The 26,416-nt window shown below is 38.7% G+C and overlaps 1 protein-coding gene across 1 annotated transcript in view; it reads left to right on the top strand.

The window, feature by feature from the left end:
• The window catches only part of MSH3 (mutS homolog 3), a 159,962-nt gene that overhangs the window by 26,146 nt on the left and 107,400 nt on the right, over positions 1-26,416 (top strand). Inside the window, exons 9-10 of the mRNA XM_014857018.3 lie at positions 18,791-18,903; positions 21,758-21,872. Coding sequence (XP_014712504.2) covers positions 18,791-18,903; positions 21,758-21,872 — 228 coding nt within the window. The remainder of the gene's footprint in view (positions 1-18,790; positions 18,904-21,757; positions 21,873-26,416) is intronic.

Here is a 26,416-nt window from a genome sequence, read left to right as displayed (position 1 = left end):
TTGACAATCTAAGCATACAGAAAATAACAGTCAAGTTTGACGAGTCCTCCGTCAGCATGCTGTCATGATGATGAAGTCTTATTACCTTTTTATAAAGCTCTCCGTTGTTGCTTATTACAAAAAAAATTAAGTATTTAAGTTAAAAATGAACAGTATAAAGGAAACTCAATGCCAGGTGAATTCACAGAGCCCAGAGAAGGGTGTAAATCGTGTGCAGAGTCCTGGGTGGGGAGAAGAGTGGCCCCGGGGAGGAGGGTCAGGAGATGGGTAGGACAGCACGTGGGCCACCACGGGTAGCGTGGGGTGCACCTGGTTTACTCAACCTGGTAGAATTCTAAGTCGTTCACAAATAAACATTCTTTACTTTCATAGTTAAATATTTACTTAAGGTCTATTAAAAACGTGTAATCAGTGAATCAAACCTGTCATTTCATAAATTTTTATGCTGCAGAAAGATTCTTAATTTGGTATTTTCAGTTTAAAAAATGTGGATTGACGGGCCAGCCCCATGGCCGAGTGGTTAAAGTTCTGCGCGCTCTGGTTTGATGGCATGGGTTCTGGGTTTGAATCTTGGGTGTGGACCTACACCACTCATCAACTATGCTGTGACAGCATCCCACATACAAAATAGAGGAAGACTGGTACAGATGTTAGCTCAGGGTGAATCTTCCTCAGCAAAAAAAGAAGAAGAAGAAGAAGAGGGTTGATTTAAAAAAAAAACTCAAAAACTATTGGGCTGTAGTGGTGATGCACTTGTAGATGTGATGGTGTTCCCAAAAGTGGAGGGGGAATGACAAGGTGGGGTAACGTGCTGGGGCACATTGTGGGGCAATACACGCCACATGCATCTGCTTCTTGTCATGTAGGTGCTGTATGCGTGTTTTAGCCAGATCCAGTGTAAGTGGGACCATTGCTTGATTGAGAAGCAAATCCAAACCAGAGTTTTAGAGAAATACAGATGATGAATTTGAGGCCCCAAAAGGGCATTTAAGCTCACTGAAGACAGGCTCCTTTCCGTTTTTCATGGTAGTTCACCTTTCTAACTGAGGCACTTTTTTCTGCCTTCAAGTTTATTTTATTAATGTAGATAGCTAGCAGTAAATGCTGATTGATTATTTTCTTATTCCTAAAAAATATCTGTATTGATAGATATTTCCAGTGGATTCTTACCTTATTGATATATTCTCTGAGTTGCACATTATTATGGATTCATTCATTTTTAAAATGTTTATTAGGTGCTTGCTGTCTGCCAAGTTCATTTCTAGATGGCAAAGATAGAGAATGAATAAGATCCCTGTCTTCCAGATTCTTATAGACCACAGAGTGGTAGTCATGGAAATGAACAATTGTAGTGAAAGTGGGGCTTGTTAAGGTCTGTAGAGTCATTGGTAGCATAAGAATATTGAGCTGTGCCTGAAGGAGTTAGGAGAGGCTTCCCAGAAGAATATACCAGAATTGAGACTTGAAGAGTGACAGCCAGGCAGGTGGAGGTGTGAGAGGCGTGGTTTTCTTGGGGAGCAGAAACTAGTTTGGTTGGCTGCCCTGCCAGGGTGAGGATGGCAGCCTGAAGCAGGACAGATGTGGGGTTTGGAGAGAAGGGTTGTGTCAAGTGAAAATGGAAGAGAATCGGGGTGAAGCAGTGGGGAGAAGGCAATATTGAGGAGGGGCTGGATAAAGAGTTTCCTGTGAAAGAGACTGAGAAGGGGTGGCTGGTGGCCGACACCGTATCGTAGTGATCTTCTGTGTCCCCAGCACCTATCATAGTAGCTCGCATATAGTAGGTACTTAATAAATGCTTGATGAATGAATGATTAAACACATGACTTTTGGAATAAGGAAAATAATGGATATTTTTTGTTTTTCTTAGGAAAAATGATATGGGTTTTATAAACATAGAGGGATTGTTGTAGTAGCTGGAAATTCATATATGTAACATGATGATAAACGTGTGTTTAAATGTCATGGATATAGCCAACTCATTTTGAGAAGACCATGTTAATTTCCTATCATTTTTTTTCCCCATCATTTTTAATTTTCAGAAAATTTTAAAAAAATAGTATCATTTTAAATTAGTTTCTTTAAGCATCCTGACATTTCCATGGACATTCTCGTACAGTAAATATTAGTGGAATCTACCTGGCTAAGTTATCCTGGGCAAGGAGTTCAGTAACTATTTTAAAGATTGGTATTGATGATAAGATTCCAACCTCATCTCTGGCACTTGAAATCTTTTCTATTGTGGTGCCCATAGGAAATCTTCTTTTTTTTTTTTCCTCTTTCTATTGTCTTTCTCATCTTCCTCGTTCCTTTCTAGAGTAGAAGATAAATATAAACTTGACTCCTTTGTCATTGTTTCATTATGTTTATTATATAATAATTTCACTTTACTAGTGAGAAAATTCAGAATTAGAAAATTGATTATAGTACTAGAGATGGTGGATTAAGTAGCAGAAATAAATCTCCCACACAGTAAGAAAATGTCTCTAGGAAAATATTTAAAGAATAGGCCTTCTTAGTAATAAAAATCTGTTTCATACTGATTTCCTTTTAAAAATTATATTAATTTCTTGCCTAGTAGAAATGTCATTATATTTTTAGTAGCTTTCTTGGTACTGCTAGTTTTTACATATCTAGCTAGCGCTTTTAATGGGTGTGCTTAACTCATATATATGAGAGTCCAGATTTTAAAATGTGATAAATTAATGGGTGATCGTTAGTCTACAAGAGTGTGTGCTGTACGGTTTAAATAATGAGTTTCTTTGTGCATTTTCATTGGGTGTAACTCTTCAGGAATCTCTCCGCTTGAAAACAATGGGATGTATGCACACTGGTTCTACTGCAGTAGTGGAATAGGAAGAAACAGCATGTGAGGAGTCTGGAGGAATGATCTTACTGGTCACATAGAGAACTCCCAAGGTGGGGCCAGACCTTGAGCACAAAGTTGCAAAGCAATTGTACGAGAGGCGCAGAATCGTTTTACTACTTCTACTTGAGTTTGTAAATACACCTGTTAATTTGGGGTTAAAGATTTCATTGCATAACGTCTCCTAGTTAACTAAAGCATTTTATTTGGAAGTTGCAAGATCACCAAGGTAGTAAGTGGCAAATAGGTTCCCCAGTCCTATTTGATGCTGGTAAGTTCACCTTCTACTGTCGTTAAAGTATAACCTGATAGCAACATAAAATACAAAAATCTCCTTAATTGAGCTCTTAATACAAGTAGCCATCAGTCCTTAGGATGTCTTCAATTATTTTTTCCTTCCCTTTCCCTCTTCATAGTTCAGAGAGAGTTTCCTTTCATTTTTCTTCCCTTCTAGAAAAGCTGCCTTTCACTCTCTGCCTTCAATCAGAAACTTGAGGCTAGCCTGGGTCGGAGCCCTCCGGGCCTGCTTATCTCCGAGCCTGTGTGGACTTAGACTTACGCATCAGTCTTTTTAGTGACTGCTTCCTGTCAAACCTCCCTGCCGAAGGGAGATTTCTTAGTAATAGCCATTATTTTTCTTGATTACTCTGAGTTTATTCTCTTATCTCTTGTTTTCAGGCCAGGAATTTCTTCCCCCTCCCGTCCTCTTTTTGTGAGTTCATTTTAGCCACTAGCCCAAGTCTTGATCCCTAGAGCAATAAAAGTCTGTGAGGTCCTGGGATGTTCTTTCACCTCTACTATTTTTCCTCTCTACCTCCCTCCCTCTTTTGCCCCTCCTCCCCTCACCTTCTTTAAGAAAAATACCTGTCTGGTATTTGATTTAATATATAATTCGATTTAATATACATAATACTGAGGTTGATGACATTTCCCCAGGTTTTCTTGGGAGCTCCCCACACCTAGCAGTTCAGAAAACTCTAAGTTCCCAGGACTCTTTTCTTTAGTGCCATCCTGAACTCTGTCTTACTTTGTACTTTCGGCTCTGAGCAACTCTTCTTGGCCAGGCTGAGTTGGGCTCTGTATCTCATGGGAGCGGACATGGAACCTGAACACACCATGTGGGTGTATTAGATTGCCCCCAACATGAATAAACAGGCTGGTAGAGAGAAGAAGGCATGATAAGTGGATCTGCATGCCTTCCCCGCTGGCCGTGTTGGACCATGACCACACTGCAGGGTCAGTCGTTACGTGGTGGGGCCATGGAGATCAGGGGAGTGCTAAGTATCACGTGACATCTTTAAGATGGTTTGTGTTGAGCCAGGAAGGGTCTGCACCTGACCCATCAAGGCAGTGCTTTTTGAACTGTGGTCACAAGTCATTAGTGGATTATGGAAAGAGTTTTATGGGTTGCAATTACCACTTAAAAATATGGGTAGAGTAGTATAGAATTGAAGATAGATGAGTGCATTGTATGTAATAAGCTAAGTATTATTTTATGAAACTTTATTTTTCTATTTGCTGTACGTCCTAATCTTGTCTTTAACCCAAGAAAAAGTTGCCTTAAAGAGTGACAAATTGACTTCTGAGCGTTCCTGTTAACAGTAAATCAAATGATGTATAAAAATAACACATTAGCTGAATAATGTTTTCCTTTGCATTCAGCTTCACAGACATTTATTGTACAATTGCTGTGGATCTTACTGAGATTAAAAGATCCTTGGCCTTTGCCCATTAAGGGCTACCAGTCCACAGTCACAAATTGCTTAATGCCGGGGATATGTTCTGAGAAATGCATTGTGAAGTGATTTTATAATTGTGCAAACATCATGTGTGTACTTCACAAACCTAGATGGTATAGCCTACTACACACCTAGGCTATTTGGCACTAATCTTATGGGACTACCGTCGTATATGTGGTCCGTCGTTGACTGAAATGTCATTATGTGGTGCAGGCCTATATTTGGAGAGCCAGCACATTTACACATTGCTCCAATACAAAGCAGACTGATAGAGTGTGTGATCGGAAGGCAAACTGAATACACAGAGAGTACCTGAGGGGGAGAGAATCATTCTGTCTAGAGCAGCACCACTCAGTGGAAATATAACAGGATCCGCAAACATGAGTCACATATGTAATTTTAAATATTCTGGTAGACACATTAAAAAGTCAAAAGAAACAGATGAAATTAATTTCAATAGTACATCTTATTTCAAAATATCCAACATATCCAAATGCTATTCAACATATATCCAAAATATCATTTCAACGTGTAATTCTTTTGTATTCTTTTTTTATGTACTAATTCTTTGCATTCTTTTTTACATACTAAGTTTTCAAAATCCAGTGTGTATTTTACACTTACAGTGCAACTCAGTTCTGACTAGCCACATTTCAAGTGTCTGTTGCTCGTGTGGTTAGTAGCTACTGTATTAGACAATGCAGCTTCTTAGAACATAGGGAAGCTTCATGCAAGAGAGGCCGAGAAGGATAGGTAACACTTAACTAAACAGCTGTTGGGAAAACACATTCCATAATGAGAGAAAGTTTAAACAAAGATGAAATGAGAATTTGTAAAACATTTAATGAAGCTATTACTATAAACTAGGTATATTTCATGACCGTTACTCATATTAACCCATCTAGTCTTCACAACAACCCTTTGAAGTTGTTCTATTATTATATAGTAACTACTATACAGTATAGTAATCTAGTAACTACTATAGTATTTATGTTATTCCTTTTTATAAATGAGGAAACAGGCATAGGTGGTCAAGTAGCATGTATATGTGTGTGTGTGTATGTATCTGTATATGTCTATCTATCTATCTGTGGTAGGCGGAATGGTGGCCCTCCAGATATATCCACGTCCCAGTCCCTGGAACCTGTGAATATGTTAGTTTAAATGGCAAAGGGGAATTAAGGTTGCAGGTAGAATTAAGATTGCTACTCAACTGACTTGAAGACAGGGAGATTACCCTGGATTATCCAGGTGGGCCCCATTAATCATGAAGGAGGAAGAAGAGGTCAGAGTGGTGTAATGTGAGTGTTTAACCCCCCGACACTGGCTTTGGAGATTGAGGAAGAGGCCATGAGCCCGGGGTTGTAGACTGCCCCGAGAAACTGGAAAAGGCAGGGACCTAGACTCTCCCCTGAGCCTCCAGGAAGGAGCACAGCCCTGCCAACCCCCGGGTCTCAGCCCAGTGAGACCAGTGTTGCAATCTGACCTCAGAACTGTGAGATAATAATTACGTGTTGTTTTAAGCCACTGTCTGTAGTAGTTTGTTACAGTAGCCGCAGTGCGTGTGGGTACTGGTAATGACGTAAAATGTTTTTCTTAATGTGGATTGCGGCTTTAAAGAACTTTTTGTGCATCGGTGGCTACTCTGGAGTCAAATCAGACTACGGCCTCTCTTCCTTGGATGCCCAGTTTCTTCTGCCTCATTTTTCAAACTAGCTGAAAAATGTCAGGTGTTTAATACTAAGTAGCTATAACTTTTCTTGCAAATAGGAATGTAAGAACTAGTTGTGGTTCTGACTGAAATATTGAGAGTTTGAAAGTACTTGATAAAGTGGTTACTGCCGTTTTTAAGCCTGAGCAATTTCTAGTTGCTAAGTCAGGGTATCACTTATGTATGAATTACCTTATAGGTAAGTATACTTTACAGCCTTTTATGTAACTCTTAACTGTCAACCCCCAGATCTCACAGAGTTTACTTGTGGGTGATTAAATTGAGTAAGACAAGAGATTGCCCACCCATACAGAATAAAATCCGGTCTCTCCTACCAGCCAGAGAACAGTGGGAACAGCCTGGCCTGCAGGTTGATTGTCATATTCTGCCTCCGTCCCACCTACCTTCTGCTACAGAGAGTCATGGAGCTTAGCCTCTCATCACATTCTGTCGTTTTCCTGGGGCTGCAGAGGAAAGGGCTTTCTTAGGTTAGTTCCCAGGCCCTATGCACACTGAATAGATGCTTCTAGAAAGAGAGAAGCTTACATCTTGCTTCCTGCTTGCATATTTCGTTCCACTTTATCTTTCCTTCTGTGCTAATGATGCAAAGATTTTACTTCAGGGATGTGTGTTTCCCTCACTCCTGCCATTATCCTATATGCTGAAACACTGCCTTTGTCAAAATGCTGATATATTACTCTGCAAACATGTAGATTTAAAAAAAAAAAATACAATTCCAGTTAAATGCTGGCTGAATGTGGAAAACAGTGCTGGAATTCAGCAGTCCCCGGGGCCGTGGTGATGTGAAGTGTTTGTGGGGTTCTTTCTTCTGTCCTCAAAAGTGGGAAAATGCCTTTCCTGCTTAGTGCTGCCTGTGCTCCAGGTGCGTAGTGGGTGCAGCCTCATCTTCCAGAATTCTCTTTGTGGCCTGGGCTTCTGTGTGATTTTCCTGCTTTTGTTCTCAGAGGCTCTAGGCCATGCTGATTGCTCCTAAGTGATTACAGCTGCTTTTTGCCTGGTAAGCAGTCCTTGTATATAAAAATCAGGATTTAGAAACAAGGAGGAGGTGATTTTGTTTTACAGAGAGATTTTCACTTGCAGACTTTTAGATATTTTCAAATTCTAATTTGATTTGATGCATTAAATAACAACTTACGCAAAAAGGTTTAAAATGATTCATTTTACAAAAGTTTGATTTGCAAACCCATTGCTTGTGTAAAATAACATACATGGGGCCAGAAGTATGGTACACTTCCTCCCTCTTGGTCCCTTGTCCCTCAGACTGGGCCCTAGCTACACCAGGCTAATTGCCATGCTCTACACGTGTCCTGCACAGTGAGAGATGGCACAGAGCAGTGGTCTGAGTGCAGTATGGGGCCAGACAACCTGAGTTTGAATCGTAGTGTTCTCGCTGATTAGCTGTGGGTCTTAACCTCTCTGTGGCTCAGTGCCTTTATTCACAAGCAGGCCTGTAATAATAGAACTGTGTCCTAGAGTTGTAGTGAAGGCATGTCATGGCTTAGACCAGTGCCTGGAACATAGTAAGAGCTCAGTAGATGTGAACTCTTTGTCTTTCATTCATCATGTATTTTTCTACCCTTCTTGAGTCATTCCTACATTGTGCAGTGTGTTTTCTCCACATCCAAAATGTTCTATATCCTAACAGTCTTATTGCTTCAATGAAGCTGCCCTGCAGTTTTTGTGGTTCTAACCTCGGCTGTGCATTGGAATCACCTGTGGATGTTAGATACCGATGCCTGTGTTTTGGGTCTGTCCTAGAGCTGGCTTGTAGTGGTTTTTGAGAACAGATTGTTAAATTTCCAAGAATTTTCTACCAGATTGTTATAGCATTGGTAGTTTAAAATCTGCCATGATGGGAATGTTTACACTCTTGAAATGAGCAGATACTACCCCAGCATTCTTCTCAATTTACTTGGTGTACTAGTGATTTGTTTATAAGCATTTCTAAATAGATGTTGAGCCTTTTGGTATGGTGTATTAGTTTGCTAGGGCTGCGGTAACCCAGGACCACAGATGGAGTGGCTTAAAAAACAGAAATTTGTTGTTTCACAGTTCTGAACGCTGGAAGTCCAAAATTAAGGTCTCAGCAGAGTCGGTTCCTTCTAAGGGCTGTGAGGCAAGGATCTGTCCCGCGCCTCTCTCCTTGGCTTGCAGACAGCCGTCTTCTTCCATGTCTCTTTATGTTGTCTTCCTTCTATGGTGTCTGTGTCCAAATTTCACCTTTTGATAAGGACGCCAGTCTTATTGGACTAGGGTCCACCCTAATGACTTCGCTCTAACTTGATTACCTCTGGAATAACCCTTTCTCCAAATATGGTCACGTTTTGAGCTACTAGGGGTTAGGACTTCCGCTGTGAATTTTAATGGACACAATTCAATCCATTTCAACACAATTCAGCACAGGGTGAAGACCTTCTTTATTCTTTTTCTCTTTATCCCCGTAGTACTTGCACAGTGGAGATTTGTTGACCTGAGAAGGAAGCACCGTTTAGCTGGTGTGTCATTTGTGTGTAATTTTTTATTCATTGTACTGTGAATTCCAGATAATCAATTTGTTGATTTTTTTTTTTGAAGCAGCCCTTTCTTGGCATAATAGCAGAATTAGTAGTTATAGAGAAAAACATTAGGAAGATTAGTTTTTTTAGATTGTCTGAGGCAGACATGAGCTTGTTAATGAACTCAAAAGGCATACGATCTGAGTGAAATGGTCTTGATTTTCTGTCTCTTGCTGAGACAATGTCTTAATCATGCACGAAGAAAATATTTTAGACGTGTTTCCACTGATCTGAGAGTCTTTTAATGCTGACTGTTCTCTTCGGGATTGCGTAAGACTATAGCGTTCTCAGAAAAGTAGGGTTTCTTTTGCTTTTTCTCAAAGGCAAATATGTCAGGTAATAATTTTGTGGTTTTGCGATTGAAAAATTTTTTTAACCACAGGAAGCATAATCGCCTAATCACCCCTTTCGCCCTGCTCCCTCTCCCCTTCCCCTCCGGCAATCACCAATCTAATCTCTGTATCTATGTGTTTATTTGTTGTTGTTTTTATCTTCTATTTATGAGTGAGATCATATGGTACTTGATTTTCTCCCTCTAACTTATTTCTGCTAGCATAATACCTTCAAGGTCCATCCATGTTATTGCAAATGGCAAGATTTCATCTTTTTTTTTATGGCTAAGTAGTATTCTACTGTGTATACATACCGCATCTTCCTCATCCATTTGTCCCTTGATGGGCACCTCGCTTGCTTTCAAGTCTTGGCTTTGTGACCAATGCGACAGTGAACATAGGGGTGCATGTATCTTTATGCATTCATGTTTTCATGTTCTTTGGATAAATACCCAGCAGTGGAATAGCTGGATCATATGATAGTTCTGTTCTTAATTTTTTGAGGAATCTCCATACTGTTTTCCTTTTTTTTTTTTTTGGTTTTAAAGGTTATTTACCACGTTGGAAACATAGGGTGGGATGGGAGCTCTAGAAATCTACCATGCCAACTTCTCCCTATTAGACCCAGTTAGAGATGAATGTAAAATAGATGACTCTGTATATGCGAGTGTGTGTGTGTGTGTCTGTGTACGTGAGAGAGAGAGAAAAATTAAGCCAAGGAATTTATGGAACATTTAGGAAAACAAATATTGCACAATTGGTATAATCTTAAATGATCAGTTTTAGGGTTCAGCTCCTTTTGTTGTTAACTTTTCTAATGTTTAACTTTAAAAATAACCTTAGTATAGATAAGCTCTTCTATACTTTTTGTTTTCTTATCTTTGAAGACTGCTATTTAAGTGACCTTCAAGTAACTACTTTTGTTTCTGCTTGTGAAATGAAAATGCTTTGTGTCTATTTAAAGGCCTTTCAAGCAGCAGAGTTAGGTAAGGTGGTATTTGGGGGAAGGTCAGTGGTTTCTGAAATCACACGTTAGCTTTTTCTCGCCTTCGTCCTCTGTTACCCTGGAGTGAAAAAGTTTTCATTGGAGACAAATCTGGTAGCTACTGAGAATATTCCTTACTGCTGACGTGTTCTTTACTTTGTGCCTGTCCTGCGCAATTACATCCAGTCTAAAGCTCTCTGCCTTCTTCCCTTTTCCTTTGAGCACATGACTACTCCTGTCTCTCATTCTTAAGTAGCAGTAACATTATGAATAGTACGGTAGTCCTGACTCCTTAGCTCCAGTTCCACTTTCTGTGATTTCCGTCACCCATGGTCAACTGTGGTCTGGAAGCAGATGATGCTCCTTCTAAAGTATTGTCAGAAGGTCAAGAGTAGCCTGACGATACAGCACCTACATCATTCACCTCATTTCATCACATCACGCAGGCATTTTATCATCTCACGTCATCACGAGAAGATGAGTACAGTGCAATAAGATATTTTGAGAGAGAGAGACCACGTTCACCTGACTTCTATTACAGTATATTATTGTGATTGTCCTATTTTATTATTATTGTTGTTAATCTCTTACTGTGCCTAATGTATAAATTAAACTTAATCATAGATATGTATGAATAGGAAAAAGCACAGTATGTATAGGGTTCGGTGCTCTCCATGGTTTCAGGCATCCATTGGGGGTCTTGGAATGTATCCCCGTGGGTAAGGGGAGACCACTGTAATAGCAATAGTTAACACTGTGTATTATGCACTAGTCTAAGGGCTTTATATTTATTGACCGATTTCATCTCACAAACACCCTGTGAGGGATCTACTGTGCTTTTAATACAGATTTTATAGATGAGGAAACTGAGGCAGAGGGATGTGAAGTCTAGGGTTAGACAACTGGTGAGTGGCGGAACTCGGATTTGATCCAGACTCCTGGCTCTGAAGCATATGCTCTTAACCACCACGTTATTCGGCCTCGCAGGACAAACACACCAGGGAGCAAGCATTCCTTTCCTTCACCTCTGCTTCTGGACTTCAAAAGGGCTTATGTTTTATAGCGCAGTTGACATTCTTTTGGTTACTGTTTCATGAGATATTCATTCCTTTATAATGCATATTTCAGTTTGTATTTCTAGCTCTGCCAGTGAAGTTTCTGACAAAAAGCATGTGTGCTTAGAACAAAGTAGCTTTATTTCTAAAGGTATTACTTTACAAACCACAGTCCCATGTGTCCAGTAGAAAGCACAGGCTGTCCTAGCATGTGGTTATTCTTCTGGGAAAGCGTCTTAGAGGAGGTGAGTTTTGGCCCACTTGTTAAATAAGAATGTGCGCACAGGGCTGGAGGGTATGGTATGTGGAGATGGGTGGTAAAAAAAACCCCAGGATTGTGATGGGCTGAAATGTTAAGAAAGGTTTTAAAATCTTGTTACAAAGGACTTCGTCCTTAGAGAAGATTTCCAGGGTCAGGGAAGAAACTGGGATGTCACAACTCCATGCAGAGATGAGTGGCTTCTCTCTCTGAAACTGGGATGTCACAACTCCATGCAGAGATGAGTGACTCTCCCCTTGGGCTTCCTGCCTCCCTTCTCTCCCCTTCTCATTTCCCCTTCCCCTTGGTTCCCAAGTTCAAGCGCTCTGCTCTTAGTTTTTCTGAGCTCATTGCAGATAGAAGTACTTTCCTGTCAGGTTTACCAAGATAGATTAGAAATGTTTTGATGTTTTACTAAGAATCACTATAAAAGAAGGAAAAGTGAAAACAGAACTTTAGAAAAAGCCAGAGAAAGGTGTAGAAGGACATGAATTTACCTAGTACAGACTTCCTACCTTAACATAGTATCTCCCATCTCTCTTAGTCTTTTGAGCAGCCAGCTGCCGTGCATGCTGGCCTCGATTACTTCCTGGGCCTTAGGCCTCTGAGACCCCATGGAGGTTGCACCATGAGTGAAGAATTCTCCATCCTCCCTCTTGCTCCCCAACAGGCCTGTCCTCTGCCAGTTGGTCCTGGTGTGTTTCTTTATCTCAGCTCTTTCTAATCCTGCAGGGGCCCTGGCCGTGAACCTGCTTATAATTACTCTCCCCACTGGTAACTTGGCTAAGGTTCCTTCACCTCTGCTTGGTGGGGAGGCGTGGGTGAGGGGTCCTCCTGGTCTCCAGAATCTCTGACTTGTACTGTGTGCCTGTTGGTTTGATCTGAAGCAGACTCACCAGTTGAAATCAAACTTTGGGTCTTTCTCTGCTCGGTTCACTGTTGGCCGTGTCGTCTTCAGGAGAGGTTGCCATCTTTCTAAGAAGCTGTCGGTGTGATTATACCACTGCCTTCTCTGGACAACAAAAGACTCCTTTCTTTCTTTTTGAACACCTACACTTTCTAGTCACTTCTTACTGAATTTGTTTTAAAGTTGAAAATGAACATGTTGGCTCATGTAAGGGAAAAGCTGGAAGGTCGGCTAGAAGGCATGGCTGGATTTGGGGCTCTTTCTTTCTCTCTTCCCTCTGTTCACCTTCCTCTCATGTTCCACAAGGTGGCAGGGTGGCTCCAGTCGCTCTGTTCCCCAGACTCGCAGCCTCCTAGGTTCAAGTCCAGGGAAGTAGACAAACGTCTGCATCTGGGAACTCCTGCATAAATCCTGTAATCCATTCTTTCCTTTTCTTTCTCTTGCTCTTTTTAAATTAATAAGTTAATTTATGAATAAGTAGTATATTCCAATGGTTCAAAAATCTAAAAATATTTTAAGGATATGGGGTGAAAAGTTTTTCTTCCATCCTGTCATTTTTATCATTATAAAGTAACTTTCTTTGTCTTATTTAATGCTTTTTGTCCTGAATTATATTTTGGCTGGTAATAAAATCTTGTCCCATGCTTTCTTTTTGTTTGCATTTGTCTAGTATATCCATCTAGGCAATTTTTTTCCAGCCATCCTTTTATTTTTTTGAGGAGGATTAGCTCTGAGCTAACATCTGCTGCCAATCCTCCTCTTTTTGCTGAGGAAGACTGGCTCTGAGCTAACATCCATGCCCATCTTCCTCTACTTTATATGTGGGACGCCTGCCACAGCATGGTTTGCCAAGCGGTGTGATGTCAGCACCCGGGATCCGAACCGGTGAACCCCAGCTGCCAAAACGGAACGTGCGCACTTAACCGCTGCACCACCGGGCTGGCCCCCATCCTTTTATTTTTAACCTTTCTGAACTACTTTGTTTTAAGTTTTGCTCTTGTTTGTGGCATAGAGGTTTTTTTTCCCTTTGTAATGCAATCTGAGATTAATTTTCCTTTAATAGCTGTTAATATGGCAGATACATTTGATATTTGTCCATATTACTCTATTTTCTGTTTTCATATCTTTTGAAGAATCTTTCGCTATGTAGTCTGTTTTCCTTGCTGTTTTTTATAGGGTTATCCTGATATTTTTCTAGTGGTTGTCTTGATAATTATAGTTTCACATAATGCCCTTAGTCTTCTAAGAAAGTAGTGATAGTTTCCTACTCTAAGCAGTGATAAAATTAATGCATTTGATACTAATTCTAATGCAGAGACACTGGAATATGTTACATGGTCTCTTTTATTTAGTCTAGCCCTCTATGGCCTTCTGTCCTCGAAGGGAATTCATCACTCAGCCAGGAAGCTGGAGGCTCGATCACTGTTACTGTTAGCAGTAAGTGCGCTGTCGGAGAGGCCTTGTGAGTTTTCCTAGAGGAGGTTGTCAGCCTTTAACAAGGCTCTTTTTGTCTATAAAAATTATAGTTTCTAACGTCAACCTAGATCATAAAATTGGTAATCTGACATTTGGTCACGATTGAACGTTAGTTCAAAATCTTTGTAGGTGTTCTGTTATTCGACACCAGAGAGTCACCAACTTTATGTCCAACTTGACATTGAAAGATATTACTGGGTCTGAGGTTCCCTGTGTTTTTAGTGTGGGCTCCACACTTGAGAGTTTTATCACCATTTAATTTTTCAAAAACAATAATGTTTGGCAACATTACATATGAAAAGGATTTTTTTTTAGAATTAGAAGTCTTAGTTTAAAACAGTCCAGCTTGTTGTACCCCATGAAGTGACTGAGCCTCATATTCTGACGGTGGTGGTCCCATCCAGCACAGAAGGGGACTCACCACCCTACGCCCAGGTAGGAGCACAGCCTCTGTTCTGCCTCCTCTCCCTTCAACCTCTGTAGAAGCTGGGAAAGAGAAGGTGTTTTTATAATTTTTAGACCCAGGTCAATTATATGACCATAGTTGACTGCCTTAATTTTTTTAGTGAAAAGGTGTTTACTGTCCTCCTCTAAATAGGACAGCTGAAATATAGACTATCGCGGGAGAAGATTTACGTTTCCACTTTGTACTCCAGTCCTATGATGGCGGCCAGTTTTGCTGGTGTAGACTAGTGTTTTTAGTCTACAGTTTGCCTACGAATCACCCCAAAAACCTTGTTGAAAATGAGAATACCCCCTCTCCCCTAACTTCCTGCTGAGTTCAGATTGAACACACTTGGGGTGTGGAATCTGTGCTTTTAATGTGTATTGCAGGTGATTCTAAGGTAGGTATTCCACAGACTACACTTTGAGGAAATCAAGATTGACAGGTCTGTGTTTAATGCAAGATTTTACTAAAATCTATTTGACAAAATTCTGGTTGTGTTTACTCATTATGTATACAGTGTTTCAAGTAGACTTTATTTCAGAGATAAAGTGATTTGAATATATCAACTTTCTTCAATTAAGAAATCTAGGAAAACACAGATATGAGATTTTATATCTCCAATCAGGTTGTGAAAAAAATGTTTGCATGAGGATGTTTAATATACAAATTGCAGAATGATGAATTTGACACTCTTGTAGTGATGCCACGAAAGCCTCAAGGATAACTGACAGGTCCAGTTTTATCACATTTAATGGGTTTCTAAATCCTTATCTGCTTGTCAAACAAAACATTAATTAGAACAGTAATTGAGTAACCAGATGCCTCTTGTGTTCACTCTAGGAACTTGTATAGCAACATCGTGGAGCCCATGTAAGGTCATTCATTGCTTTTTGAGTTGCTAAATAATAACTTTGGTGCAGGCTTCTGAAAGTCCAGGTATTAAGGAAGTCTACAGGAAGATAAAAATTGATAAGAGATGTGCAATAGTTAGTCTGATATTCTCTCTCCAGTGGATTAAGGTGGAAAAAATCTTTTTTCAGTGTCACAGATGGGAGAGAATCCTCCCTTGTAGGTTTCTTCCTGAATCAGCTTGTGCTTCCTAGTCTTGTAGCAGAACAGAAAGAGCCTTTGGAGCCAGGTATGCTGGAAGATTTCCTGGAAGAAAAAATAAAACATTAAGAAATCAAGTTTATAACGTTATTTAAGCAACACAGAACATCACGACAGGGATGATATATCCCAGGAATGCAGGTGCCATTCAGCATCAGAAAATAGGAGTAAAATATTAAGAAATTAAGTGACAGAAACCATGTGATCATTTTTTACTTCTTTCTTTCTTTTTTTTTTTTTAAAGATTTTTTTTTACTTTTTCCTTTTTCTTCCCAAAGCCCCCCGGTACATAGTTGCATATTCTTCATTGTGGGTCCTTCTCGTTGTGGCATGTGGGACACTGCCTCAGCGTGGTTTGTTGAGCAGTGCCATGTCCGCGCCCAGGATTCGAACCAACGAAACACTGGGCCGCCTGTAGCAGAGTGCGTGAACTTAACCACTCGGCCACAGGGCCAGCCCCCATGTGATCATTTTAATACACGTAGAAAGAGCATTAGGTGAGATTCAATAATTTTTATGACTAAAATAATTTTTTGCAAAAACTAGGGAAGTTACTAAACCTTAGGCTTATAAGTCATTTCTTCAAAAACCTACAGCAAACATCATACCTAAGAGTTGAAACTTTGGAAGCATCCCCATTAGTGTCAGTGAGAAGATAAAGATGTCTGTTAGCATTACCTTTGTTCAATACAGCCCTGAAGGTCTGTGCCAGTAGTACAATGAGAGAGGAAAAACAAATGAAGAATAGAAATTGTAAAGGAGAAAGAAAACCATAAATTTTTTTTTTTTTTTACAGATGATAGTACATGAATAGACAATACAAGAAAATCAATTGGGAGGGTGTTCGGCACAGTTGCTACATATAAAAATAGGTTCATGTACACCAGTGATAACCCTTTACTAAATGTAATAGAAGAAAAATTCCCTTCACAGTAGTATTAATCTATAATATATCTAAGAGGGAGCACAACCACAGATATGTAAAACATGGAGAAAATTACAGAAAGTTATTGTTAGATATAAAAGCCCTGAATAAATAAAGATATTATACCATCTTTAACAATGAGATATCTCGATTTGTTAAGATATCGTTTTCCTCTAAATTAATTTGTTGCATACCTAGTCAAAATCCCAATAGGATTTTTGTGAAATTTGACAAGATGAACCTAAAATTTATCAAGAAAAATCAAAGGCCCAGGAAGAGCTGATACAATCTGAAAGCAAGATAGGGCCTTGCCACAGATACAGATACCAAGCCATGGACATTAAGATACTGTGGTCCTGGGGCTGGCCGAGTAGTTAAGTTCACACGCTCCACTTCGGCGGCCCAGGGTTTCGCCAGTTTGGATCCTGGGCGTGGACATGGCACTGTTCATCAGGCCATGCTGAGGTGGTGTCCCATATAGCACAACCAGAGGCAGTCACAACTAGAATATATAACTATGTACTGGGGGGCTTTGGGGAGAATAATAATAATAATAAAAAAAAAGAAACTGTGGTCCTGATACAGAGGTAGACCAAAAGGATAGAGAAACCAGAAATAGGGCCACACGTACGTAGAAATGTGACGTGCGTTGGAGGTAGCATTATAAATCTAGGAGGGGCTGGCCCTGTGGCCAGGTGGTTAAGTTAGTGCACTCTGCTGCAGGTGGCCCAGTGTTTCGTTGGTTTGAATCCTGGGCGTGGGCATGGCACTGCTCATCAAATCACGCTGAGGCAGCATCCCACATGCCACAACTAGAAGGACCCACAACGAAGAATATGCAACTATGTACCGGAGGGCTTTGGGGAGAAAAAGGAAAAAAATAAAATCTTTAAATCTGTAGGAAAAGATGGAATGTTCTATAAATGGTGCTTTGATCATTAATTGATAATTGTGTAGAAAATCAAATTGTATTTCTGACTTCACACCATCCCCAATATAAATTCAGGTGATTGAATTAAATTTGAAAAGCAAATTTTAAAAATTTACTAGAAAATATAAGAAATAATGGAATACTTAGCAGTTAAAAATTTAAAAAGAAGTACATCTGTCCTCATGTATAAATCTTAGGAATATAATACTTAGTACAAAAGCAAGTTGTAGGAGGATAGATATAATAAAGTACCACTTACATAAAATTTAAGACATGAGATAATACAGTATATTGTGTGAAATGCTAAAATATATTGTAAAGTGTAAAAATACACATGGTAATAGTATATACCAAATTAAAGATAGTGTTTACTTCTGAAGACAGAGAGATGAATGGCTGAGGAGGCATGTGTGCAGGCTACAACTGTATCTGTAGTGGTTGATTACGTTTTAGATAAAAATGTTCTAAAGCTACATGTGACTACATGATGACACCAAGTGAATATCTAGTAATAAAGAAATGGTTGAATAAGTTATGGCTTTTACATACTATGAAATATTTTTCAGCCATTAAAAAGAATGAGTTGTAGCTAGGTCCCTTTATATGGAGAGATTTCCACGAGTTACTGCTCAGTGAAGAAAACCAGATGCCCAAAAGTGTGTATAAAGTCATCCCATTTTTACAAAACAATGACGTGTATGAATGTGTGTGTATGTGTGTGATATAATCTTGTGTGATCATATGAACATGAAAAAAGTAAGGAAGGATTCCTCCTAGGCTGTTGACATGGGTTGGGGGAGAGGTGAGAGAAGGAAAGGAGAGGAGAAGGAGGGCGAATGGGGAGCCAAGCAAGAAAAAAGTGGAAAAGAAAGTGTGCTACCCAGCCTGGAGGATAGGATTTTGTGTATTGACATAATCATATATATATAGAGAGACATACATATATATATATATATATACACGTATTTTAAAAAGACTATAGAACCACTTTAAATAAAGAGTGAGAGCTGACGTAAGGGGAATTCGTTATATTTGACTGGAGGCTATGATAGAAGTGGACTTAGCAAAAAGCCAACCAGACAAAAATGCCACTTCAGAGAATTCGTTGATGATGTATTCTGTTGTTGAGTGTTTAAACAAAAGATGTCATTAAATTAAAATGACGCTTTTCCATTTTTCTCCCATTTGTATATCTTAAAATAATTGACCTTAATTTCAATGAGTTCTTGATAATAATATATATAAAGTACTTACACTGTGCTAGGTGATATAAAATACCAGTAGTAAAAGTAATAATCATGTTTCATGAAATGAGGTCTTTTGACAGGAAAACTTTAGATCTTTCTCTCTTTTTCTTCAACTTGGGAGAGAAGAGGAACGAGTCTTTATTTTTTTTGGCCAGGCCAAGTTCTGTATACAGATAGTTTAAGAATATGGATAATTATCTTTGAAATTTTCTGTTTTTTCTTTCAGTGTGCGGGATGACAGAATTCGAGTAGAAAGGATGGATAACATGTATTTTGAATACAGTCATGCTTTCCAGATGGTTACAGAGTTTTATGCAAAAGATGTAGTTGACGTCAAAGGTAAGTATTTTGTACGTTAGCCATATGTCTTCAATGTAACTGAGTTGAGCTTTGGATAAAGGTGCAAGTTTGGCTTTCAATTTAATGGAAACTAAATAATTACCAATAAATGACTGGAAGAAGTAGAGAGAAGAGTGCACTGTTCTTGTGTTCATCAAAAATACCACTGCAGCTTCTTCTTTCTAGTTATGACCATTTAGTAACTGGATATTTTTGACATATTCATTGGAGTCTAAGGAGTTAGTTATTGAACAACCTTCCTTTTTGCTTCTCTTAAAAGATGGCTCATTATTTTCCTTGAAATTTTATAGACTGTTTGGATAAATTTCCTGATAAAGGCTGGCATTTCCAAAGTGATTGCCAGAATTAAAATACTAGAACATTAGTGACGGGATCTTAATATGTTAGGTAATCATTATTTATCTAATTCACATTTCCTCAGGCAGCTACCTGTGTTTGATTTGGTTGTATCCCTCATTTCTGCCAGTCCAGCTTATGTTAAGGCTCATTTTTATCCCTTATCACAAGCTGCAGAGCTTTCACCACTAGACCACAGGTAGATCAGCCTCCCCCAGCTCCCTCCCAGGCATCAGTGTCTTGTTAGCATTTCTTTCTCCATCCCTTTTAATCTCATGGTGCCTTAGCCAAATTGAATTGAGTGGCAGAGAGTGTAACCCACTTACGACGCCAGTCTACGTTGTCACCAAGGGATCATCGGCTTATGCTCAACTAAAGATGAGACTGAGTCACAAGACTACCATAAGCCACTCTTGGAGTCAGATTTACTTAGAAGGATGTAGGACAGAAAACCTAGCTTACCGACAGGTTCCTCTTAGTGGGAGTACTCCTCAGCAGTTTTTACAGCAGCCCACAGAACCATTGGGCACTTCTGTCTCATCCCATTGTCTGGTCACCCCCCTACCCCCAACCCGCCCCAAGATAGCTCAGGTGCAAAGAAAGGAGATTCACATCAGATGGGTGCAGGATCTGCCCTGGCTTAGAAGCCCCATGCCCTACAGGAACCCATATCTCTTGCTGGAATTTCTACAAGAGACATGTCAGGTGCAAAGAGTCAGTGTACTCTGAGAAGGCCAAATCCCGGAATCAGATATTTCTAATTCCTCCTAATCCAGTTGCAGTTTACTGATTTCAGGTCATTTTTATCATATACAAAGCTGCCAGATAACACATTAACACTTCATCTTTATGAGGTTTCTTGGGGAACAGAGCTAGAAAGTTAAAAGATGAAGTTCTCACTAGAAGGATTTTGTTAACTCTTTATTTACAACTTGGTATTATAAAAAGCTATAGTTGAAATTAATAAGATATTTTGTATTACTGATTTGTAGAGGATATTTTGTAATTTTTTTTATTTCTAAAAGTAATAAATGCCTATTGCAAAAAAAAAATCAAAACATAGTGTATAAAGAAAAAAGTAGAAGTCTCTTCTCTCAAATCCTTAAGAATTTTTTATGTACAAATCCACACATACATACATACATATATAATTCTGTATTTGTTTAATATAACTTGGGTTTATTCTTACAACTAATTTTTATTGAATGCCTATTATGGGCATTGTGTGTACAGTAAGGAATAAAACAGACATAAATTCCTGCCCTTCTGGAGTTTACATTCTAATGGGGGAAATATACAATAAAATAAGTTAGTGTGTTTGAGGGTGATAAGTGCTATGAGGAAAATAAGGCAGGGAAGAGGGTGAACTTTGAAATAGGGTGGTGAAGGAAGGCCTCACTTGAATGAAGATTTGAACAAAGATTGAAAGATTAAGGGGAAGTCATATGGACACGTGAAAGAACAGTGTGTCAGACAGAGACAGCGTATCTTAAGTGCCTGGGATCTTTAAGGAATAGCAAGGAGCCTGGGTGCTGGAACAGAGTAACTCCTGGGGAGAAGATTAGGAGGTGAACGCAGAGATAAAGAGGAGAGTGAAGGCAGGCAGTGCAGGGCCTTATACACCACTGTAAGGGCTTGAGCTGCTGCTCTCGGTGAGTTGAGGGATGTTGGAGGATTTTTAAGCAGAGTATTTTAATGATGTGGTGTACCTGTTTAAAAGGATTCCTTTAGGGACCAGCCCTGGGCCCGAGTGGTTAAGTTTGTGTGCTCCACTTCAGCGGCCCGGGGTTTGCAGGTTCAGATCCTGGGTGCGGACATACACACCACTCATGAAGTCACACTGTGGTGGCATCCCATATAGAACTAGAATGATTTACAACTAGGATTAAAAAGAAAAGGATTCCTTTGGCTGCTCTGTTAGGAATACCCTATAGGGCACAGTGGTGAAGGGGAGATCAGATGGGAAGCTGTTGCAATATTCCTGCTGAGCGATGAGAATGGTCATACAACTTTTTCCCCTCACTCAGCAATATATTGTGAATGGTTTTCCCTATCCGTACAGGGAGCTGTAAGTCGTTCCTGTCAGTAGGTGCATAGCAATCTGGACTGACCAAAAGATACTTCACTGTTACCCTGTTGATGTTCAGTGAGGTTGTCTCTAGTTTTACTATTACAGAGATGTTTCAACTCCCCTCCTTGTATACACATTTTTGACAAGCATTTTGGAGTATTCCTGGGTCAAAGGGGATGAGCATTTTACATTTTGAAAAACTTGGTGTATTGCTTTCCATAAAAGCTTCGTTCCTCCATCAGAAAATGCCCTTTTTTCCGTGCCCTAGGTATTCATAACCTTCTACATTGTTCCAAAGGGCAATTTTAGGAGGTATTGTCTGAATTATTATTTCAATAACCATAAACTACATTTTATTTAACTTAAGGTTTGTTTTTAATAATGGTGAATAATAATTTTAATGAAGGTGTATGTTCTCTTTTTTAGGTTCTCAAAGTTTCTCTGGCATCATTAACTTGGAGAAGCCTGTGATTTGCTCCTTGGCTGCCATAATAAGATACCTCAAAGATTTTAACTTGGAAAAGGTGCTTTCCAAACCCAAGTAAGTGATTTCTCAAAAAAAAAAAAAAGGTGTGGGGTTACATTAAAAACATTTCTTAAATTGAATTTGGTAAGTACTGTACTCAGAGAAGTTTACCTGCTGTTGAATACTGTATTTGGGGACAAGGATGAACTGTGTGGTGTTGCTGAAGAATACTAAAATTATTAATTGATATAAAAATATTGATAGAATCCTTAAGAATTCTGTTAATTTGTATTCATGATAGCTATTTAATGTATTATAGTTTTAACTACAAAACTGTGCTTTCTACTAAAGCACAGTTAACTGACAAGTAGTATTAAGAAGTGGGATTAAGTGGTATTAAAGAGCATTCATAAAACTTCACTGCCTTTCTTCTTCTTGGTTTCAGTTCTTATTTCATAGACCATAAATTTGGAGATAAAGAGGAAAGAGGACAGCTACTAATGTAGACAGCTTTTTAAAAGAGTGATTAACTTGGTAGATTTCAGAGATTTAAAAGCTGGTAATTGACATTCTAAGAAAATACTAGTTTAAAAACCAGTGGAATAAAAAAACGTGGTGGGATAATTTTCTTGCCTTTCTATATTCCACCTTCACCAGTCCCTTGTCTTTGGCTCTGTGAAGAATTACCCTTCATCATACTGATCCTGGATAAGTAAGCTACTTCGTGTTTTGCAGAGGTGGGTGGACAGATAGGAGCTAGCCAGTAAAATGGCCAAATATGAATTGGGAATCAGAGAGGTGGTGCTGGTTTGAGGTTGTTGGGGAGGGTGGAAGAAAGGCAGGTCCCTTGGGAATCTTTTCCTAATGTCTTTTTTGGTGTGTGTTTTCTGTGTGGTATTCAGGATAGAACAGAATGTTATTTCTCTGGAAGCAGGTTTGTCCTGTTTAAAAGCAATCTAAATGTCCATCAACAGGAGAGTAGATTCATGTGTTACATTCAAGCAATATAAATACAGCAATAAAAATGAATGGAATGGAGTTACATGTATCAATATTTAAAAAATTTCATTAACATTATCTTGAGCCAAAAATCAAATCGCTGAAGAACACACAGTATATACCGTTATATGAAGTTAGAAACATGTGAAACAATAGTGTTTGTTGCTCAGGAATATATGCATATATGGGGAAGGTATAAAGACATGTGTGGGAATGATGAACAAGTTCAGAAGAGTGGTTTCTTCCAGTGGGGAAGAAGGGCAAACCGTAAAGGTTGGTGGGGAAAATGGCACAGGGAAGTTCTAATTGATGTTTGTTTTTTAACCTGGGTACTATATTAATCTATATATGTTTAATATGGCTGAAACATTTTGTTAGAAAAAGTGGCAGCCTGGAGGCTGGCCTGGTGGAGTAGTGGTTGAGTTCGTGCCCACTGCTTTGGTGGCCCGAGATTGGCAGGTTTGGATCCTGGGTGTAGACCTGTGCACTGCTCATCACGTCATGCTGTGGCGACATCCCGTATACAAAATACAGAAAGGTCAGTACTGGTGTTAGCTCAGGCTAATCTTCTTCAGCAAAAAGAGGAAGATTGGCAATGGATGTTAGCTCAGGGCCAGTCTTACACACACACACACACACACACGCACACGTGTAGCAGCCTGGCCTGGTACCTCATTGAATTCCACTTTAAGCTCCAATAATGGGAGACTTACTTTAGAGATTGACCTATATGGCTGATTGTGTTGGATCCCCATAAGGAAAGGATGACAAGCTACCTACCCTTTGACTTGTTCATGATAGGAAGGCGCTGACTAAGTGAGGTGGGATTAGTGACTAATAGCTTGCTCTTTAAGATTTGTTTTTTGTTCCTACATCACCAAGCAATGAAGTATTAATATTGGGATAAGCAAACTGACTTTTGTTTTTTTTAAATCAGGCTCTCATGTGTTTAGCAGTAGACGAATTTGTGTCTGAAAACATTGTTATGTTCTCCTCATATTTAATTCAAAGTAAAAATAATACTAAACAGTAAGACGTAAAATGTTTATTTGTACTAAAATTAAAATAGCTTATTTTTAAATTACCCCACTTGATAAATTGAATGAAGCTGAACTTTCCTCGTCTCACGTTTGGTGATGGTGTTGGAGGGGGGTCAGGGAACTGGACCTGCTTGTGGGTTAGTAAGTATCTATTCTGCCTTTTGGGTAAGCCTTCCTCTCATTTCCACAGAACCAAAGACGAAAAAGATATAAAGAGGTCCCAAGTGTTAGGCCCGCACATGGTGTATCACTTAGCATATGTAAGTACCTGGTAGGCAGTCAGTAAATATAGGATTAAGGAAAAAGAAGGAAGGAAGGAATTCTTCATCCTGTAAGTGGATTTGATTTTGGAAATTGCCAAAATGTCATTGGGAGCCAAGATTAATTAATAAAGATTGTGATCAAACTGGTACTATTGTTTTTGATTAAAAATGAAATGTGAGTGATGATGTTTTATAGGTGGCATGTGATTCAACTGGGAGGATAATTCCAAAGGAGTAATTCCATAGTTCTTATATTTTGGAAAAAGAATATTGCTTCTCAAGATGATTACTTTGGAAAACGTGAATGTTCTCCTTGTATATTTAAATTTCAGTTGTGTTACTTTAAAAATTCAGCAGTATAAGGTGTGGTTAAACTTACTTCAAGAGCTAGGATTTGGGGGAAAATTTAGTTGCCTTGTTTTACAAATGCTTTCACAAAAATTGCTGCATGTTTCATAAAAATCTTGATGTTCATTTATTTAAAGGTCTCTGTGCCTTTACAATAGAATTTGAGGTTGTTTGAGGAAAATATAGTATTTCAGGAATTGTTCTTAAAGATGGATTAGGTGAAGTTTTATTATTTATTAGATAAGGCAAATTTTGAGGTTCCGAGTTTGAGAGTTGTTTCAGAGCAAAGTAGTAGAATAAATAGAACGTGAAGAATATTAGATAGTTGTTATGACACAATTAGCCTGATTCCTAAATTTATGAAGTTTTAAAGGAATTAACTTTTTTTAATTTTTGGAAATGAGTGCTTTTGTCATTTCAGATGAGTTTTATTAAGATTGATGTGGTCAGAACGTCAAATAGGTTTTGGAAATTTAGGAAGGAATGAGAAAATCTACCCAAGGTGAACTGCAAATACTTTTTCTTAGAAAACTTCTTAAAACAGAATGATAACGTAGAGTCTTTACTTTCATTAGTAAAACTAATGACATCTGATGGGTAGAGATCAGAGATACTGCTAAATATCTTAAAATGTACAGGGCATCCCCCTACAAAAAATTATTGAGCTCTTGCTTTCCTCTGGACTTTACCTTATGTACTTTCTCCCTTTTCTGATTTTGCTGTGTATCCTTTCACTGTAATCAATCATAGCTGTGAGTACGACCATGTGCTGAGTCCTCCCAGTGAATCACTGAACCAGGCAGTGGTCTTGGGGACCTGTTATACACCTTTCTTAGTATTTTCTTCTCTAAGGTATTTATTGGCAGCATTTGTGAATGCAAAGATAGTTTTTTTGTTTAATTACAACTCAAGTAGAAGTGAACTACAATAAAACTGAAATTTTATAAAATAATTTATAGTCATAAATAAAATTAACCACTGAAAGCTTAGGCAAATGGTGAAAGTATGAACTTTGGAAACTGCACGTAAAGAACTGTGTCCCACTATAGAGTTCATATGTAATGGGGTAGTTTTTTTTCTTTGTTTCCATTTTCAAATAATAATATTTAAATAAGATCTTTGTAAGGGGTTGATTTTTCATATAACATTTGTAGCTTTACTGCTTTTGTCTGAATCAGAAGATTGGTTTTCTTTTTTTTAAAGTTGTGTAGGAATGATATAGAGTCTTAAATTTCTCTGACAAGTTTTCAGCCAGAACATTTCTTCCCATTATAAAAGTTGAGGAAAAAGAAAGCATCCTTTGTATTTTTGTTGTCTGAAATATTAATGAAGTATTTTCCCATGTTACTTATGAGATTTCTATCCCGGTTCACACAGCATGAACTTTAGCCAGGCATTCTGTATGAGATTGATTTCAAAGCGCATAAAATTTGGCTTCTTCCAAAAGGATAAATAATTTAGGATTGAGTGTTTCAGATCAGTGATCGTATACCGTTGAATTGCTAAGGGTGCTGGCAGATAACAACTCTTAGTTCAAAAATGTATATAATTCCTAATGGAAATAGGCACTGACAGAAGGAAATTTCTTTTGTATTTGGAAGGAAGAGTCCCAACTCCAGAATACATTATCAGCCAAACATGTGGGAAACCCAAAAGCGTAGTTAGTTCTTCTTACAGTTGCTTGATAATTAGTGTTCCATAGGAATAAGTCTGATTTAATATTGCCTAGTGGTTGATCTCCTTTATTAAAATCAATGTAGATGTCAGTTTGTAGAAACTCTTTATTTCTCACTGCATCTACTTTGAGATTTAGATGACTTCTTCAGTAACAGCAAAAACAATAAAATAAAAAAACCATATGCACATCTCATCAATACTACTAATTAAGAAAAGAACCTATACTTTTTCTCTCTGAAGATCTGGTGTTGTGAGCTAACTTAAGCCTATTTGGTTGTTCATGGTTATTGGG

This window comes from Equus asinus, chromosome 9 (assembly GCF_041296235.1).
Source record: "Equus asinus isolate D_3611 breed Donkey chromosome 9, EquAss-T2T_v2, whole genome shotgun sequence".
In the NCBI taxonomy this organism is placed as follows: Eukaryota; Metazoa; Chordata; class Mammalia; order Perissodactyla; family Equidae; genus Equus; species Equus asinus.
The sequence above is the reverse complement of the archived record's forward strand: the minus strand, read 5'-3'. Positions and strand labels throughout refer to the sequence as shown.